Source organism: Echeneis naucrates, chromosome 14 (assembly GCF_900963305.1).
Source record: "Echeneis naucrates chromosome 14, fEcheNa1.1, whole genome shotgun sequence".
Lineage (NCBI taxonomy): Eukaryota > Metazoa > Chordata > Actinopteri > Carangiformes > Echeneidae > Echeneis > Echeneis naucrates.
The window spans coordinates 2,025,248-2,046,346 of record NC_042524.1 but is presented as its reverse complement, the minus strand read 5'-3'; the positions used below and the strand labels follow the sequence as shown (position 1 = coordinate 2,046,346).

Genomic DNA, 21,099 nt, shown 5'->3' with positions numbered 1-21,099 from the left:
GCAAAAAGCCATATTCCTCAGTACACCCTAAATCTCTCACACCCCTCCCCGCCCAGCTTAAGTGTCCTTAATTAGCCTGCTGGCTGACGTCAGGAAGGTGACATGGGTGCCTCTCTCCTTCCCCAGCTCAGATCTGAGCAAATAAGCAGCTGCAGCATGGTATTAATAGACGTGGATTGTCTAGATGGATGGATGGATGCATGCATGCATGCATGGGTGCATGCAATTTAGGGGGAAAAAAAGAGAAGGGAAGGAAAGAAAGCGGTGCTTGGTGCCTCTCTCCCGCCTGCCCGCCCGCCCGCAGCCGGTGTCGGGTCGCCGGCAGCTCCGGTCGCGGCGGCTTCTCTGCAGGGCTGCAGGGCTGCAGGGTTTGCGCTGCAGCCCTGCAGCCCTGCTGACTGACAGAGAGATGAGGGGTGGGGACGCAGGGTGGGGTCACAAGCAGGGAGAGGCGGAGGAGGAAAAGGCAGAGAGAGAGAGCCCAGCCCTTCAATACACGGCAACAACACGCCGACAGAGAGAGAGAAAGAGAGAGAGAGGGAGAGAGAGGGAGAGGCTCAGAGAGACCGGCTGTGTGCTTGTTCTTTTTTTTTTTGGTGGGGGGGAAAGCCGAAGGAGCCTTCGACGCTGCGGACATGAACTGAAAAGAAACACTTGGAAGAGGCAGGGATCGTGTTTCCATATCCCGACTTAAAAAAAAAAAAATATTCAGTGTAAAGGTGGGAAAACTGGCCAACCCCCCCCCCTCTCCTCCCACCCTACATACCCTCCTCTCTCTCTCTTATAACAGTTCTTATCCAGATAGAGCTACACCCAAAGCCCCGACCGACCCCCCTCCGTCTCCTGCTGCTCCACCCCTCCGCCGCTGCACCGCTCCGGCAACCGAGATGCACACGGAGACCCGTAACAAGAAAGTAAGTGCACCTTATTGACTTTGGCCCGGCCAGTGAAGGAGAGGGACGCATCTACCTGTGCGGCCGATCTGCCTTCTGCACACAAGCAGGAGTTGACATTGTCAGCTCAACATGTGCCATGTGTGTGTGTGTATTCCTGTTTATATGTGGATGAATGTCAGCCAGTGTGTGCGTCTCTTGGAACAGCCAATTGCAAAGTGTATCCTTGCAAAGGCAGGCAGGCGGTTTTATTTTGCAATTAGCGGAGGAGTTTTGTAACCAGCGACCTCTTCGCATTGCAAGAACATCAAGCGCATTCATTTTCACAGCTGACACGGAAACCTCAGTGTGTGTGTGTGTGTGTGTGTGAGAGAGAGGTTAAGTCAGGTTCAGTTTTAAATGCTCTGTGATCTCTGAGAGACAGGAAGGAAACGGAAGGCACAAACTGCAGCTTGTAGGACACCATCTTAGCTTTTAAAGGGCCAGCAGCCCTCCACACTGCACCCTGGGAAGAAGCCAGGTGAACTGCCTCCAGCTGAAGGGCCCTGCTGCCCCCTCAGCCTCCACATTACATTCTGGTTTCCACACAGCTCACTTTGCCCCCCCCCCCCCAAAAAAAAAAGTGAATGAAATCCAGAGGTGATCAGATCCAGATCCAGATTGACGCGCTCGGTTGGTTTCTCAGGGAGGATGTTGGTGCCGAGTTATTCCGCCGGACACAAAGTCCAAGTGAACTTTGACCTGTGACCTTGCATAGCAGACCATTTGTTGTGTGTTGTGTTTGCGCTGGTTGATTGATTTTTTTTTTTTTTTTTTTTTTTTTCTTATTTTATTTTTATTTTTCCATCTTTGACATCATTTCATGTGTGTGCATTCGTCATGTGTCAGATTAATGAGAAAAATCTGTTTGGGACTGGAGCTCCCCATCATTAGAGGCAGGTGGCGAAAATCTTGGTACACAAGCAGATTTGTCGATGTCATTATTAGCAAAAACATGGCAGATAAGAAGAAATGTGTTTTTAATAGTGAGGAACAATTAGAAAAGTTAATCATTAGCAGTAACCTCGATAATAACTAACACAAATATTGAATAAATGTCTTCTTTCTAAATTAGCATAAATATACAAAAGTTGGAAGAATGACATTCCAAAATTAATAATAATAATAATAACTGTACTGTTGCTGCAACTAATTGAAATTATTCTTTGTTGACTATTATTTCTCAATAATTTATAGTTTGGGCGACATTAAGAGTAAAAAATTTCCAACATTTTCTGGAGTGAAAGGTGATGTTGATTATTTTCTAGATTAATTAGTTGGTTTTTTTTGGTCCATAAAACTCTCCATAGTATCTACAGCAGTGAGATTTAATCAACTATGTTAAATATTTTCTTTATAATATTGTCAGGTCGGGAGGCGTAGTCACTGGGATCATCAAATGTCACTTGGTCATCATTATTTTTGCTTGATGAAGACTTCAGCAAGTAATGAGACAAAAAACATGATGAAGTTATTATTACAGCTTTGCTTAAACAATTTCAGACACCACAACGTCACAATGTTTGTGTGTGCTGTGTGTTGATCAGTAGTTTGCTTAATTTTCTCTTGAGCCGCTGCTGGATTAAGAGACAGCTCCGGTAAACCTTTCCACTGCGGCGGTGTTGATGAGCAGCTGCAGGTGATTGTGTTTTGGGAAGTCGTTAAAGCGGCTGTGAGAAAAGGTTTTTCAGTCAGACTGTTCACACTGAGGCAGAGCGTGGCCTTTGTTTGACTCTTACCTGTAGTTTCATCTGTGCGGACACATTTGCATCCTGCATGTTCGGACAGCATCACCATTAACAGCTGCTGAATTTTCCATCTTTCAGCCGTGTGAATAAAGAAATGTTGACGTTTGGACAAGAAGAATGATCCGAGTAGCTCGCCCTCCGACATTTTTCATTTCCATTTTAGGAAACGTTTGGACTTTCGTTTATCATCGTGGGAAAACAACACCATAATGGTTTAACAGATAAACTGCGGGGACGCTATCCAGCGCTCTTCTCACAACAAGCCGTTATTTCACACTTGTCAAATGAAGGCTGGATTCTCTGATATCCGTGAGTGTGAAATGGAAATAATTGCGATTATTGACAGTCTAATTGGGACTGAGGCAGATGGACGTGTGGTTATGCAAACACTTGCCAGGAAGTTGAAATAATCACCATTGGTTCAATTAAAGCAAATGAGCAATTTATTTCAAAGTTGGATTAAAAATCATAAAGCTAGCTGGCAAGTTACTTTTCAGATTCTTGCCAGTAACCATTATTGGTATTTGGTTTCACCATTAACTTATCTCCTGCATGCTAACAAAGGCGTATAGACCACGGCAGTTTATAACACAACACTTTGTCAGAGCTTCAGTTTGAGTTAGCTAGCAGGTAGCTAACTTGCTAACTCGGCGAAAATGCTCTGAGCACTTTGGGCTGTGGGGAAAAACATGTGACTGGGTTTGCCTTTAAGTGAAAGCGGAACCCAAATAGATCCATATAATGACGCTCTCAGTCCCACGCTGCACAGCCCAGTGAAGGTGCCGGTTTGGCTCCCACTGTACAATTATAATCAGACTGGATGAATCCATGAGATAAAAGAAAAGAGACATTTCTGACTTACGCTACACGTCAGCAGCTCAGACAAGCAACACGAGCGCCAGATTTTCTTTATCAAATACAATAAATTGATTGAAATCTGCAGCTCTCTCCCGAAAAACACAAATAAGGAGAAACGAGGGTGGGTTCCCCCCACATCTTTCTTTGTTGCATGCAGAGAAATTCAGACTGGAAAATCAAAAGTCTGAGCAGGCGGACTGCAATGAGAAAAAAGGCAAACAGTAGATGTGTTTTCCAGACAGAAGCAGCTGCTTATTGCAGCTTCAAAATTTGTTGCAAAATTACGTCACAAGTTGGATGCAAACAAAAGGGGAATAAAGCTGTAAAACTGTGCAGTGTGTGTGTGTGTGTGTGTGTGTGTGTGTGTTGGTTTTTTTTTTTTCCTGCATTGTCATGAGTCGGGAATGTGACAGATGATTTTGAACTGATCCAGTTGATTCCTGTTATACAGGATCTGATTCAGGCCCCACGCTGAGTCCGGTCCAGGTTATTTTCAGGTCAATCAAGTCGGGCAAGGCCGCTCTGTCATTACCGTGGAATTGGGCTGACTCCCCATCAGCTCAGGCGATGTGATGTCGTCATTACTTTTTTTTTTTTTTGAGTGAGGGTGAGGACTGTGAAGAAAACCAAAAAAAGTTTTTGCATCCATTAATATTTTTTGGATCAGGTGCAGGCATTCTGAGAACCATTCTCATAGCTCTGCTGGGAAGCTTCTGTAGGTGGCGCACTTTGTTTTGCAGCCCATGCTTGTGTGCCTTAAAAGCTTTATTGGGAACAGTTAGACGTCCTGATTGTTACATCAGTCGCTCGGTGGTGGCAAAGCAGATGTTTATTCACACACTCTAAATACTGCGGGTTAGTAGTTGAAGCTGTTTTGTGTTACGACAGTCGCTCAGATGTTGGACGTTACTGTTGGTGACAGAAGTGACAAAGTGTGTCAAATACAGGGAGACTCTTTACTCTCTGAAGTTTAGCTGATGATTTGTTGTTGTGTTGTTCCAGATGGCTGTTTGGAAAAGCTCAGAGAACACCGTCATTCATTCTGCCTCTCTATTTACTTTTACCTTTGACCCAGATCATTACTTTCTGACACTGTGGAGCAGAAATCAATTTCTTCTCATCAGACTTAAAGCAGTGCAATTTTCAAAGTGTAGTTAACTGATAGCGGTGTACTGTGTGTGTGTGGGTCTGTCTGTGTGTGTTTATGTGTTGTCCTGGATCAGCTGAGCTGTTGACGTGAGAGTGGGGTCAGTCGTATATTCCTGGGCAGGGCATCAGCAGTAAAGGGCACTTGGATCCAAAGTCTGCCTGTATGTGTGTGTTTGTGTGGGTGTATCCCCTTTTGCATCACACACACACACACACACATCATACTGATGGCACAGATGGGTGGAGTGACCAGGATCAGCCAGTTACTGCCACAGTGTCACCTCAGCCTTGAATCGCAGTTAAAAACACACACACAAAAAAAAAAACTTCTCGTTATCTTATCAACATCTGGAACACTGTCAACTACACAGTTACACAACTGCAGTGGGGAAAGTTTACCTTTTGTATAGAATGTTCAGATTTTGCAGCACTGCTGACAGCTTCTGGCTTTAGGTCATTTAAATGCGACATGAAGAGGAGAACCTTTTCTTTTTAATGTTGTTGCACAGTATTGTGTGAGCAACACAGATTAGTAAAGCCTTAACACAACATCCATATTAGTTCTCTTTTGTATCATCTGGTTTTGATTGTTCTTATTTTTATTTTTTTCCCGATGTACCACATTAAATAGTTTTCAAACTTGGAGCTTCCTTGAAAGTGCTAAAAAAAGAAACGTTTTTAAAGCTCCTACATGTCACACTTTTCCCAGCTTTTATTCGAAGGGTTTATCAGTGAGAAGGTATACTTGTAGTTTTACATCTTTTCAGGCAGCCAATCAGAAGAGAATTAATGCTGCATGTGTCATTGAATGGAAATTCAATGATTCATCATTTCAGATTTCAGATTTCAGAAAAAAAAAAACAAACATGCACAGACCAAATCCGGCAAGGAATGAAGGATGCTTTGTTGTGACATCACAAAGTTGTAGAAGCCCTGACAGCCTGTTTTAAGGCTTCTGGATGTTGGGCCGCTCGTCTGGTCAACAGAATTTTACCGTGGCAGTGTTCTTAAAGGTTCCCTTGAGATAATTAAAATATGGCATCAGCAAACTTAATGTGCTGAATGAATTGTTTCATCTCATAAAAACGGTCTGTTTTTGTCAGAGTTCAGGCATATCTAGTTCATAAAGATCGAAGAAAAGCTTTAAATCGGTTTTACTGGGGAACCAAAACATGCAGGACTGCGGTTCAACGGTTAAAACCAAATTTTACATTGAGATATCAAATTCTACTCACATGAAATGATTTCTAGAAGTCAAATTTAGATCGGAATACAATGGACCCACAGAACAGGTCGGGTTGTCTGGCGTGCTGCTATCATTGTCTCTTAAATGGAAAATTTAATTCCTGTCTGGCTGTTATGTAATACTCTACAACTCTAAAACCAGTTGGCCCTGTTTATTCTGTGGCTATTTTGCACCGATTTGGTGAGCCGGATTCCTTTCCAAAGGTTTTATTTATTTATTTATTTATTTTTTGGCCGACTTTTGCCACATATACATTACAGTGTCTCAGTCAGCCATTACTGCACCATGGAGTCAATTTTGCACCATTAAGCCATCCGTTTTAATGTTCAGACTTATTTGAGGAGGAATTGCATTGGCTCTGAGTGTTTAGCAGCAAGACACTCAATGCACCACTGTTTCTGTTAATGGAGAACTTCTTTTTTTGGCAGTGGTGAATTTGTTCCCGGTGAAGCTTCTGGGAAAGCTAACTGTGGCGTAAGCGGTTGTAGTTCAAGGGAAAGTGGCTGCACTGGAAATACACAATCTGATTGCAAAGACAGACCTGGCATGTCATAAATTGATGCTTTTGGAAGGAAGTAGAAGTATCTGGGGGTGAGATTGTAATTTAAAGGCACCTGTGACCTGGAGATTAGGCCTCTTACGCTTCACTGGCTGAGCTCAGGGCTCTCTAATAAGTGTCGCTGTAAGTGTTTTCCAGGTGGTGAGGAGGTGTCGGAGCGAACTGGCTCACTGCACTTTTCCATTTTCTGTTTTATGTGATACTCTTATTCGGGGTAATTTATGACGTGCGCAGCAGCACAATAAGCTTCAGATCCTCAGTCACCGATGATGTTAAAGAAAACCAGAAGGGGTCGGCTGATGGGGGCGTCTCTGTGACCGTCAGAGGACACGGCAGAGAGAAGAAGAAGAAAAGCTAAAAAAAAAAAAAAAACGTTTGCCCGCGGCAGCTTGTTTCAACCTTGCAAGTATTTGTGTGTCAGGTGGGGAAGCAACACTTCTGGGTGGTTGACTGGTTAGCCGGCCAGCTCGCTGCCTGACTGCTTGTGTGTTTGTGTGTGTCTGGAGTGTCTGTGCAACAGAAGAGATAAATGAGAACAAGGTATGAAGGCGTATCGTGAGGAATGGAGTGGGTGCGTTAGGATCATCACTGGGGTCACCGCTGGCGGGTGTCGTTTCGCTCGGGTCATTCAGTCACTGAATCACTGAGAATTAATGGGCAGCAGAATGGCTGGAGATCAGGAGGGAAGTAAATGTCAGATGTGTGTTTTTCATTAGTCTCTACTCCACTACACAGCCGCACAGACACACACTCCATTTATTATAAAGACACAATGAAATAAAGGGAAATCTAATATTATTTTTTTTTTGCCCACTTGCTGGACCAGAATGTGCAAATATTAACTTCTACCTAACTTACTGAAAGCTGCAACTGCTGCAAGATGAAGACAAATGCTTTCTGGGAGGGGAGGAGAAGATAAGTTTGTATAATGAAACGATGACATATCATTGCGTTCATGCCACCCAGGGTGGTGTTACGGTATGCATTGTAATTTATCTCAGGCTCGATCTGGAGTTATGGGAGATCAGGAGGAGGCGAAATAATGTACTTCAACAGAAAGAGGCCTTTTCCTTCGGAGACATTACAAAGCAGAAATTTCACCACAGCACAATTAATGTTGATTTTAGTGATAGAAAATCTCTCAGCCTGAGAGCCGCACTGGACCGGCTCTGAACTTCATCCTGATCGTCAAGCCCCAAAGCATCTCCTGCTTTATGGTCTATTCTCCACTAAAGGGGACCATCAGTTTAAAAAAACTAACATCACGTCGTATTGAAGAATTAGAGACTGAGACCATCAACTAATTAGGAAAACATTAACTGAGATAGTAAATCAAGCCAGAAATAAGTAAAGAAATAAAATCAAAGATGAAATGGTGAAACGGCGCACTCGCTGCCAGTCGGAAAAACTTCCTGACGTTGTTGTTTTAACGAGGCTTATTGTTGCAGAATAGCTTCCTCAGTGACGTGAATAGATTTTGTAAGATGGCTGAATGTTTCAGGTTTTTTTTTTTTTTTTTTTTACATGACCAAGTCCTTGTTCACTAAGCCAGCTTTGAAAAGAAATAGCTTTCTGAGCTTTCTGGACTGATGTGGACGAACTTAACCAGTCAGGATTCAACCTCAACTCCCCCCATCAATCACAACATCTGCTCAGTGTGGCCTTTTCACCCGGACCTCACTGGTTCTCCTCGTCAACCAGGTCTGACAAATCCTGAAAAAAGTGGAGGCTGAGACGTTGGGCCTTTGTAAAGGTGTTGCATTAAGGGGAGTGTCTGCTTCATTCAGGTAGGAGAACATGTGAATCGTGGAGAATTAACAGACTGGGAGTTGGTTTTTTTTTTTTTTGGTAGTGTCGCTGTGTTTTTGTTTTTTTGTTTCTTCTCCCGTGTTTGCTGGGCAGCCGTGCTGAGGCTGGCCTGCCCCTGGGGTTTAGGGCTATTTATAGAGACACAGCACCGGTTGTATGGTGAAGGCAGAACAGAGTGGAACTGGATGATTCTCTTGCCACAATACCGAAAAATCCAACCCTGCACGTCATCGCTAACTTTAATACCCTGACATTTGAATCCAGGCTACAATGACGTCCTTAAGGAGGAAGTCCACATTGACCTTGGTTTGGCTTCTCAGTCTCACCCGTGTGTTTCCTGTTTAGTGCATGAAATCCCAAATCAGCTTGATGGAGACGTGTTTTTTCTGCCTTTAAAGTCTTTAATATGTTAATTCTCTCCTGCCTCTGATGTGCAGGATTTCTTCACCGGAGTGTTGATGCACGACTCCAGTGTTGGTCTGAGCTGTCAACAAAATAGTTCCTTGTTCTACCCCCTGGCGCTAGTTTTGGTAAACATTTTTAGGGGAAATGGGATCTAGTTCATGCTGTGATGGACTATTTGACTCCATTATAAGATGTCCAGAGTGCTGCAGTACAGGGCTGTGAGGCACACTGCAGCTCTGTCTGTTACAGGCCTCCTCCTCCTCCTCCTCCTTATTTCTCTCTACTCCATTCTCCACATTCGCACCATCTGCTTGTGACACCGAACTGAAAGTCTTGTTGGTTTTTGCTTTGGTTGTAGTTTTCCCCTTGTTGTGCCGTTTTCAGGGTCAGCATCATTACTGTAAACTGCCCAGCTGCTTCTTCATTCACCAAAAAAAAAACAAAGAAGATGGATTTGATCATGTCTTCTGCTGACCAGCGGGATTACTGACTGACCGTCGTTTGATAAGCAGACTTGTTGGGTGAAGACGTGTCAGTCTGTCGGCGAGCAGATGAATGTGAACGTGCACTTGCATGCACGAATTCAATGCGTGATAAAAGATAACACACATTCAACATGTGTTTGACCCACATACCAGATTGTTGGTCACAGTATTTATTCATGATCAGAAGTCCACACAGATCCCACGATCGCAACTGACCCCGAGCTGGAACGCAGCTGATAGCAGCTTTTAGAAATTCAGCATGTTGAATTTGTATCTATGAACATTTCGGCATTTATCTCTAAGTTTGGTTGAGCGTGTTTTTTTTTTGGGGTTTTTTTTTTTGTGTGTGTGTGTTTCAGTTAACGCCACAAATGAAATCTGTTCACCTCCATTGTGTTGTTATATCTCGGAGGCAGATATATCTCAGACTGTGGATATATTAAACCAACACATGGCTGGATGTTTGGGTTTTTTTTAAAGGCTGGGAATCGTGTTAGAGACATTTGTGTAGCCTGGTTATCTAAGAATAAAGGTGTGAGGCAGATAGCAGAAAGAAACGGGAATAACTGTGTCTGAAAGTGCTTTTATCCGACTGGTGAGCCTGTTTCTTGCCTTTCTTGCTGCTCCACTCAGCTCACAGTTTGCCGGCCTGGCTGGTTTGCAGGGTGGGGCCGGTGTCGGCGCTGCTGACAAAGCTTGGTGTGGCCCATGTTTGTGGAGTTGATGTCCCGGCGTAAACAATACCAGCTCTAATAGTAGGAAAAGACTTTAGTTCTATCTGGAGGTCACAGAGCGGCTGAGAGTTTGTCATGTGAGCTGCAGCTTTAGAAAGCCCGGCTTTGTTCGGACTCTGGCGTTGATAACGGCTGACTTCTCTCGCCGTGGCCCGTCCGTGTTCTCGAGCATCTTTTCCTCACTGCTTGCGTGTTTCCTCTCCTCCCCTTCATCAGCCCCTCTTGTTTCCCTCCATTCACATTTTGCATTTCAGCCATGTTGATAACAGTTTTCTGAGCCATCAAGCCATGTTTGTGAGCTCTGAGCCCGGAACATCTGTGGTTCTGTTTCTCCCAAATGATTCCTCTTTCAAAGATATCAGCAGCCTCGGGGGGAAACTTACGCCTTTAGCATCGATGCTAACTGCCCATTGAACCACAGTGAGAAAGGAAAGCTGAAGCTCGACACTCCTTTTTTTTTTTTACCGGCTTTGTGCATCATTCAGAGCAGAACTTGATTTTCTCTGTTGTGGTTAAAAAGCATGCAAAGTTTCCTGGCCACATGCAGGTAATTATCTATGTAAACACACACGCTCGTCCTGCGTCTGGAGATAATTATCAGTGGAAATGCAACTTTGACCTCCAACTTGGATTGTGCAACAACAAAAAAAGAAAAGCCAATCAAGGAGAGCAGCTCAGAGATCCCTTCAGAATAAAACACAAGAGAAGTGAAGATATAGGAACTGTGACGGTCTGGTATTATAAAAGTAAGTTACCTGATGATAATTCAGTTCAAGAGGAAGCTGATAAATATCATCGCTCGTCGCTGCCATTTATTTTTTTTTTTTCATGTCCAGTATTTCAGCAGAAGTTTGCGGTGCTTTGGATTTTTTGAGGGACCCGGAAAGGTTGAAAGCTGAATCGATTAAGTGCTTAAAACTGTAAGCGTGAAATTTGTGAGAGCGAATTCATCAGCTCTGAAGTCTCTGCTCTCGTTAGTGGAGGGAACAGAGAAGAGAGGCTTTGGTACTGGATGTTCAATGGAGAGGAAGTGTGTGTGTGTGTGTGTGTGTGTGTGTGCACACTCCTAATGGGAATGTGTGACTGTGAATTATGTGAATGAATGTGTGTGTGCATATGTGTTTGTGCATGGGTGTTTGGTGTAGTGGGAGGGGCCTGTATGTGTGTGTTATACATATGTGAATGTGTATGTGTGCACACACACACACACTCTTCTCAGTGGGCTTCTGTGAATATTTGCCGCATGCCAACATGCACGGGTGCGTTTGTGTGTGTGTGTGTGTGTGTGTGTGTGTGTGTGTGTGTGGATATTGGCTGTGTCACCTCAGATTAGGCCCTGATGTGGTGGTGGTGGTGGTGAAGAGTGACCCCCTACCAACCATGCCACAGTCATTAACGGGAGGGGAGTGGGTGGGGTGGGGGTGGGGGGGAAGAATCCTGTCACCATGGCAACTGTGGCCGCGCTGCCAAAGTGGCCACAATGAAAAGAAAAGGGGGACGTAAGGGTGGGAGGTTGGGGGGGGTTGAAGGAGGAAGAGGAGGAGGAGGAAGTTAGTGAAGGAAGGGTTGGTGGTGGGGGGTGGAGGATGAGGTGTGTGTGTGTGGGGGGGGGGGGGCAGCAGGAGATGGAGGTTATATCAATGACAGAGGGACATAAAGAATAGTGACGATGACGGGGAGACGATGTGCAAAGCTTCATGGGAGATTGACGCTGGTCCTGCACAGCATCATGATGTTTGGGGGAAATTCATCTTCGCCATGGTGACGGAGCTGAAGGTGGAAATAAGGTTAAAGGTAACAGAGGTCAGCTGATCGTCATCACATGACCACAGCAGACTCGGCCTGTATTACACAGAGGATAAGGGCACTTTTGAAAACAAAAGCCCCCCCGCCTGCCAGCTTAGCTGTATTAATGCAGAGGGCTGATTTCTGGATTTTGCTTCGTACTTCAGCGTTCGAGTGGTCAAAATCCTCCCAGAAATCTTCTAAAGAGTCAGACTAAAGAGAGACCCGGGGCGGTTTGTTTTGTTCGCTGACTCATTCATGACAACATTTGTTTGGACGTAGAAAAATAAAAGCAGTAAATCTGTTAACTTGGCTCTTGCATGTTTGTTCTCAGGACATGACCCTGAACTTAATTGGCAGCGGCTCGTCTCCATTGTCTAGAATACTGAAGACAAAGCTCACTGCCGTTTTTAGTACGTAGATATTCCAGGTGTGATGAATTAACTTCTGTCAGCAGTGAAATGAGGGTGGGAGCAGCGATTGGCATGTTCAGCTCTTAATGTTAATACACAGCAAAAAAATGTCAGCAACATGTATTTATATCAATATATAACCTGACCATTTAATCGAGCATAAACTTTGCTGCTGTTTGGATTATGTTGCCCAAACTAAGTCTTAAAAATTGCTGTAAGGACTTCTGCTACTTTGTGATGTCACAACAAACTCGTCGGCCAAGCTCCGCCCTCATGGACACACCATCCACACTTACTGGATTTGGATTTGGTCAGAAATCTGCAATTTGATTTTTGTTCGCGTCATGTGGCGGCAGAAAACAGCGTTCATGGCGTGACCACGGCTTCTCTTCATGCCTCGAACTAGATGTGAGCCATAACAGCGAATCCTGTGAGGTTGAACATCTGGATTTTGGACCATCTGCAGAGAGCTGGTCGAAGGTGGAGCCAGAGCAGTGCCAAGTCTCATATCAGGGCCTGGGCTGCCCGCTCCATAGAGGAGAGACCAGGACTCCTGATTTTGTGGGAGGAATCTCCGGTCACGTGCTACAAGCGGTAGCTCATCGCTCGCGGGAACACTCCGGTTCCATGCTGCCTAAACTGGCATCAATCTGTATTGACTTGATCGTCATGGCACAGCGTTGGCACACTCGCACGCTCAATCTTGTCTAAGTTGAGCCTCAGATGCTGCCTTCACTTCCACTCCAGGATATCTGCCAGGCAGGCCTCCTACATGCCTCCACCTGAGTCTCAGATGGGCGGGCGAGAGAGACACTTCTGTATCTGTATGATATTCCTGTCAAATAACACGCCATCTTATATTTTCATCACACGGTCATATGAGCGATCCAGTCTGACTGTGTAAACAAATCTCCGGGCCGGCGTAGTTCACATCATCCCGATCCCGGAGCAGCAGAAATGAAGCCAAGTTGATGACGGTGTTCTAAAACAGAAATGCATCAGTGTAGGAAATTTCATGCAGGAAGACGCTGTTAGTCCGCGGACGCCAGCTGTGCTGCACCTGCTGGGCTGGTCTGAAACTATTTTCACAGATGGTTTTTGTCATTTTCGGTTCATTTGTGTCACTTCTGCAGCGTGACGAGTCCTGCAGCCTGATGGAGCGACAGGTCAAAGTGCTGCTCGTTGATTCTTATCAGTGCATCAGCTGATAAGGCCGTGAAGTGATTCAGTCAAATGTCCTGTATGTGGTTTTTGTTTTGTTTGTTTGTTTGTTTGTTTTTCACAAAAGGACACACAATGGAGATGCAAAGCACAACAAATGTTGACGCTGAATTGGCTGCTGCTGGTGCGACGAGGTGAAAGTGGCCTGATGAAGTTCAGGATCAAGTTATCTTCAACATGCTTTTATTTTCTGTCAGCCAAGAGTAAACATTTCTAATTTTTTCTAACAAAGTTCTGGCTTATCCAGCCAGACTTCTTCATGTCTGCTCTTTACAAGCACAAGCCTGTACTGGTGGCCTTTGACCTGCTATGATGCTGATTCTATGTTGCTGAAAAACTGATTGGACCAATTTCAAACTGCACTGTGGGTCCTGGTGGTTTGCGTGCATTTGCATCTTGTTGACAGTAAAAGCAGCCGTATCATCCGAACCTTTATTTTGTGACAGGAATCGTAATTTATATGCACCAATTTCCTCTCTGGCCGTCTGATGGGGCTGGAGTTGTGTTAAAATCGTTATGCAAAGTAAATCCCGGTCAATTTGAGTCTTTGTGCTGGTGTGTATCTAAACACACTCACTCATGCTTGAGGTTAGCTCTGGACTGTAAGTACTTTGAATTCAGTGTGAGCTTTAGAAAAGTGCTCTGACCGCAGCTTTGTGGTTTGGGCACGAGTGTGTGACTTCGCGCACGTAATGCGAGCAGAGCTAGTATGTATTTAGCGTAGCATGCAGCACACTAACTTTTTGTGTTTGTGTGTGCGGAGAGAGAGAGAGAGAGAGAGGAGGGTGTGTAGGGAAGTGGTGGCCGACTTTGCGTCAACAGGGTGTGGCGTGATAACAGCCAGGCAGCCTCTCTCGCCTGCGCTCTTTCTAGGTCTCTCTTCCACTTGTTCTCTCTCTGTGCCAGCCAGATGGAGACACACCCAGTTCTTCTCAGCGTGCACACACACACATACACACACACACACACACTGTATGTCTGTGTGTTTCTCAGAACCAACATCCAAAAGAAATGCAAGAAAAGATCACACGTCTGCGTTTTTAGCTTTTGTTTTTCCAACAAAACTGACTTAAACTCGGCAGCGTTGAAGCTGCAGCTCTAAACAAAGATGGGTCATAGCTGGCCGGTCGCCAGTTCGCAGCATCTGTCGGCCATAAAAGAGCCAATCAGCAGCAACACGAGTCAACGAACGGTGCTACAGAGGAGGCCAAATAACCTGGGCCTGAACGGCAACAGAACCAAATCCAGCATGGCCTCATGGGAGCAGTGAGGGGCGTCACAGGAACATCTGGGAGGTCTCACTGGGACCAAACAACATTTATTTAAATATCCAATCATCAGTTTGTTTTTTAATATAAACATCAGATGAAATCCGTTTAATGAACCTGCTGAGAAAGATCAACTCCGCCAGCATCTTTTTAGCAAATTTTTTTCGTCTGATTTGATTTCATGAGTTTCAGCATCAGAAGAGGAGAAAAGTTTTGATTTGATACCTGAACTCAAAATGTAAATAAAATTTATAAACAACATGTAAGTAGATGGATGGATGGATTTATTAATACAATTTCTTAAAACGGGAAAATATTTAAACCAAATATTGGTGCTGTTTGAGGAGCAGAAGGAATAAAAAAAATGATTCACATCTTAAATTTTAAAACATAAAATGGACATTATTTAACAAACATCCAAATATTTTTTTAAATTTGGACTCCAAATTTGAACAATTTTCGGACAAAAAGTCAAAAAACTATGTATAATACACATAAAAGCATATTCACCAGTTTATTAGGATATCTCTCATACCAACACATTTACCTTTAAATATCTTTATATGGACATTTAATACAGAAAAATGAAACTTCCTGTAAAACAAGATGGCGTCGGCTCATGGCGACACTCTCGCTGCCCTTCTGGTTATTTATTTCTTATTTTTAGTTTTTGTATTGAAGGAAGTGAAAGGCATTTCGTTAGTGTTAATGTACACAACAATAAAGCCAATTAAACATTAGTTAAAGTTAAACATTTGAACTTCCTGTAATCTCCGACTCCATCTGCCCAGTTTCTACTCTCTTGTTTACATGAGAGAAGATACTGCTCAGCAGCGGTGACCTTTGACCCCGTGGCCAGTAAACACCTCTGGTTGGTCAACGTTGACTCGTCTCAGCTGTTGTTCTGACTTTCTTTGGAGGCGGCCTGAGGTTAGAGAGAGAACGTACATTTATCTAAATTTATCGGGGAAATATTTGTTGGATTAAAAAACAAACAAAAAAAAAACAACAACTTTTGGTCGATCCCAACAAAACCAAATTTCAGTAAATTTCATCGGAGGTAATTGGCCCCGGACTCTCCATCTCCATTCAGTGTAAATTATAAAACAGACGCGACTCGACATCTGTAGCTCGTTTGGTGGTTTTTATGTAGTTCCTTCTTCAACTTTGACTTACTGCAAACTGACACTATAACACAGAGTTCAACCGCAGAACCCGTCGACAGTTCTGCTTTTAGGGATCTGTCTTTTTTTTTCTGTGCAGGGTTTTGACAGATGGCTGTTTTTGCAGAGAGGTTGGTTTTGCTTGGTTTTCATGCTCAGTCCTGACGCCATATTCGCCCTTTTCACTCGCACCACAAACCAAACGGTGCCAGCGTCTCATTACGGTGACCGTCTGTCCATCCTCACGAGACCGTCTTCTTTATTTTACTTAAATATAATAAAAGTGTTTCCAGGTTTCCTGCTGTGACGCCTGTTTTTCTCTCCTCTGAGCCCGGGGAGCGTGCTTCATATTTGGACGCTGTCTTTTTTCCTAAAAATGGATGATTTTTTTATTTTTAGTCACGTTTACTTTTCTGTCTCTTTTTATTTCCCATCACATCTCTTCTCTTTTAAATGTTTTTACTTTGATTTAATTAATGAATTGGTTCACGACCAGGAAATTAATTAGGCGCTCCTCCTTTTCTTGGTCTTGTGTGACGGTGAACTGAATAATTTCGGGTTAAGTAGTCGAAGACACTGCCTCAGATTTTAGAGGTCGTTTTCTCAGACAGTTAATAAAACCGACGAATTAATGGATTATTGATCTGCAGAGACACAGAGACCGTGACCCCCCCCCCCACCTTTCACTCTTTGGCATCGCCTGGCCCTTTAAGAACCAAATGCCTCTTATTAGCTGAGGGGGAGGGGTCGTAAGATAAGTTTGTGTGTTTGTGTGTTTAAGATCGGCTCTCTTCTCCTTTGTTCGCTCCAGCTGTTCGTTACTTTTCCTTCCATGTGAAGGTGAGAGGAAGAGGAGGAAGAGGAAGGCAGGACACGTTAGAGATACAGCCGTGTGAGGGAAGTTTCTCTGTTTCCTTCAGCTCCTTTTCCTCTTCCTCTTCCTGAGCGCTCACACAAATCATCATCATCATCATCATCAGGTGTAGCTCCGCCTCCATTGTTGTTGTTTCACTCAGAATCTGATCCGTTGACGACTCGGATCAGTCCCATGACTCTTTGCGTTTTTTGGTCGTGGATGAAATGAGTCTTGCAGCCCAAGCAGCCGTGATGCTTGGAGCGCCACGGCGTCTGCTGCCTGCAGGATGAATTTTAATAACACAGCAGATCCCTGAAGTTTTCATCTTATCACAGAACTTTTTATTTCATAACCAAATACCTGCAGAGTTCAGCTGGTTTGCGATCGTGTCAAAGTGTCAGGGTGAACGTTACACCTGCAGAATATTGTGTCATTGTGAGCACATTACACAAACTGATGTTAACATTTAACTCAAAGCACGACGGTGTCTCCACGGAGCACAACCCAAAGCGAGGCCACAGCACGTCTTAAATACGATGATAGCAAAATAGAGTGTTGAAAATACGATCCTGACTATTTCAGCAGGACTGTCTCGTTCTCTGCTGCTCAGTCTGTTCGTGATTTTCCAAAAAAACAAACAAGCAAACCGTCAAACGTAGGAATTCAGACAGCTGCCCGTCAAAGTATTTTTTTTTCTCAGGATTTTGAAGATGATGCTAAAAGTGGACGCTCAGAGTCACAAATGTTGCTGTTTATTGCAGTTGTCGTTGATGTTCTTTCACCAAAACTGGTTTTTAGTGGTTTGGCCCTTTAACACCCAACGCCAAGAGCCAACTCCCTGTCTCATCTCTGTCAGTCATTAACCAAGCCCTGGCACACACACAAACACACACACACACACACACACACACACACACACACACACACACACACACACACACACCCACACACACACACACACACACACACACACACACACACACACACACACACACACACACACACCCACACACACACACACACACCCACACACACACACGCAGAAGTATGGCAGGTCAAGAGAAGGAGAAACGAGACACAAAGGCTGCGGAAACGGAGGGATGTGTTCGTCTGGGAATTTTTCTGTGTGTGTGTGAAACTAAAAATCTCTATGGCTCAACACACACACACACACACAAACACACAATGACTTGAAGTTTTCCACTGTTTTCCTTCAGAGAGGGTCCTCTTGCTTCTCATGGCTGAGGCCATATGGGCAGGGGCGTGGTGTGTGTGTGTGTGTGTGTGTGTGTGTTGTGGACTCCAATTACAAGACTTGTCTGATGTTTGGACCGATGGGGAACTGACCCTGCTGACCTCACCCAGACTCAAATGTCGTTGGGCCGGCCTTCCTACCTTTTCTCCCTCTGCCCACTATTAACCAATCAGACACGCAGGAAGTGAGGTCATACCCGCATCGTTTCCTGCTTCCTGCAGCTCCTCAGCTCCTCACTGTCAGACAGACAGACGGCGGCCTCGCGTGTTTGCGGATACCTGCTGATGATGGTTTCACTTTTTCAGTGACCATGGCAACTGCAGGGACGATACAGGGGTTGGTTTTACCGTCTGAGCTCCGTGGAAACAACTTCAGCTTCATCAGCAGCCAAGAGAGATTGTTTTTGGGGCGAGTTAGAGTTTCCAATGATTAGTATTGATCGATCGATGGATATCGGATATTTCTCTTGTTGATGTTTGTGAATGCTGTAAAGTGCTTGAAGGTCCTGAAAGCTGCCTATAAATAATATGGATGTTACCATTCACAAAACTGGATGGAAAGATCAGTCTGGCCACACAGATTGGTCCGTCGTGTGGATGTGAGAAATTAGTCATGGGGCCGAACTTCTGTGTCGTTATCATGTGAACAACTCAGAGACGGTAAAAACGAAGGTCTTTATCGACGACGGCTGATCCTGAGCATCACACACACTGCAGTTAGCTACAGATGAACACATCAGGACGTCCTTGAGCTCTCTGCCTCTCATGGAGCCCTCTCATGGAGCTCGGTTTGGTCTGAGTGGAGACCTGGAGACCTTTTTATGCGCCCATTATTGATCAGCCTGATTCTCCTGCACCGCCTCCCTTCACATGCTCGGCTGAAACTCGTCCGAAGAGATCACAACATTTATGTAGATGGAGGTTCTCCTGCACTGGCAGTTAACTTTTTTATTTCTCTGTGATACCGGCAGTACGTCGAGGGGGCGGGGGAGGGTGTGTTAGATGGCGCTGTGAACTGCGAATGAACCCACAGCGGTATGAGGAGGCGGCCATTACGGGGCGCCTCCTCATACCGTAGTTTGGTTGTTTCTCTTCCTCTTCACTTACATCCAACGACGGGCTGCAGCAGAGTTGGGTAATCACATTGGAAAAGGAAACTCTGAATCCAATCGAGGCAGAAAAACAGAGAGATCTGGAGCCAAATGATGTTCATCTGCACTTCTGATGAGAGGGGCTGAATGTTGTGCGTCTGTTTCTGTGTGTGTATATCTTTGAGTTTTTTTTTTTTTTTTTGGGGGGGGGGGGGGGGGGGCAGCTTGGGAGAAATCACTGCATGTGCGTTCATGAGTGTGGGCATAACCCGACATGAAACATGAATGTGTGTGCGTATAAACCCTTTCAGGGCATGAGCAGAGTGCGGCTGACTGGGGCAATCCCCCACCCCCATCCAAAACACACACACACACACACACACACACACACAGGACTGGGGGCTTTGGAGGGAGGCAGTGGAGCAGTGACAGGGAGGAGAGCGCTGACCCAGATAGTCTCTCTGTCCCACCCTCTCTCTCTCACACACTGTAAAAAATAAGCCCATCCAGAGTTTTTACCATCACACACATCACGCAGAATCGCAGATTTTAAAAAGGCTTAATTTCAGGATAAATTTTTATTGTCCTTGAATGTCGTGTTTAAAAACGGGCGGCCTGTCTCTCCTGTTGAAGTTAAAGCCGTCACTTTTCCCACTCTCTTATAGTCACGGCTTTCTGGCAGTAACACGAAACAAATCGCTTCATTTTCTGTCATTCCTGCTCCTCTTTAGCAACAAACTGTTGGTTAACATTTATCTAAGACACAAAACTCACCGAGAGGCTTCGTTATGGTCTCCGACTGTCAATTCCAGTCCAATTAGGAGCTAAACTTTGGTGATTACACCCCGACGCAAGATGTCTTCAGCATTTTAAACCTTAAATGCTCAATCTGAACACACAGCGATGTCCTGATGCGACTTCCAATACAATGCAGGGGATTCTGTTTCAACGCTCACTGACGATTAATTAACCTGCCAGGATCTGAAGGGACTTTTTAAAACTCTGATCATTTCTGATCTGGCACTCGTGATGCAGCTCAGCCTGAAGACATGTCCGTCCAGTCAACACAGCGTTTCATTTGGTGCGTTGCTTTTAGCTCCGTGTCAGAACTTTATTTTATGTTGACAGATTTGAACATTTCCTGAATATTTTTGGAGAGTTGAGTTTTTTTTTTTTTTGTTTTGAGGGGAAATGTGATGAAACCGAAGACGGGGAGATAAAAGTGGATGAAAGCTGAACCAATTAAACTTTTACTTTATCTAATGATTTCGCTGGCAGATCCACCTTCAACTCTAAACATGGTTTCTTCTGGTTTCTGTAGAACCAAAATGGCTGACAGTCCAATTCGACCAGCTCACTTCTGTCTGTTGGAACGCAAAAGAAAAACAAATGTGTGAAGTTGTCACTTTTTGCAGCGGGTCCATCCAGCACCCGTCAGGTCAGGTCTGTGTTTGTCCTCCTTTGACAAAACCCCAAATATTCTCACGTCCCTTCTGAGTGGACGATCTGAACGCGTCTCTCCGTTTAATGTCGTCATCCTTTCCTCCACTGAGGGAGTGACAGGATGTGAGGAGGAGTGCTCTGAATCCCGGACCGGGACTCCCTCCTCCTCCTCCCCGGAGAATCGGCGCCACATGACTGTCCTCCTCGTCTCCCTGCAGCTCGCCGCTGACAGACCGGTTGTTGTGAGCGGGTGTGAATGTGTGGGACCGTATGAGGACGAAGCAGAGCGTACAGTTCACGCTCAGTCAGCCCTCAGCAGATAAAAATAGACCCAAAACACGCTCAGATTGGCCCGTTTCAGGCCTGCAGTCCACTACAAACACGACTTCCATCAGCGAGTTGGCTGTCACTTTTAGGTCACTAAGTATTGATTATCAGCTCCGTTGAGGGATTTCTTGGTTTTTCTTGATTTTGACGGATGACATTAAAAAATAAACAAAAACAGAACCACAACAGTCCAAATGATCAGATGTTTTATTAATGAGGACATAAAGAAAGAAAAGCTGTGAAAAGCTCGTCTCATTAAATCTGGTGGAGTTATTGATTACTGACCAGAAGTGAGTCCACCTTGACTCTGATGTTCTCCAGAGACAATCTGTCCATCTCTCTCTCTCTTTCTC

At 44.6% G+C, this 21,099-nt stretch overlaps 1 protein-coding gene across 2 annotated transcripts in view; it reads left to right on the top strand.

Moving 5' to 3' along the window:
• The first annotated feature begins 591 nt into the window (after positions 1-591).
• klf8 (Kruppel like factor 8) overlaps positions 592-21,099 on the top strand; it is a 50,675-nt gene continuing 30,167 nt past the window's right edge. For both annotated transcript variants that reach the window (XM_029518666.1, XM_029518665.1), the window contains exon 1: positions 592-914. In XM_029518666.1, the coding sequence (XP_029374526.1) occupies positions 888-914 (27 nt within the window). In that variant the 5' untranslated portion in view covers positions 592-887. The remainder of the gene's footprint in view (positions 915-21,099) is intronic.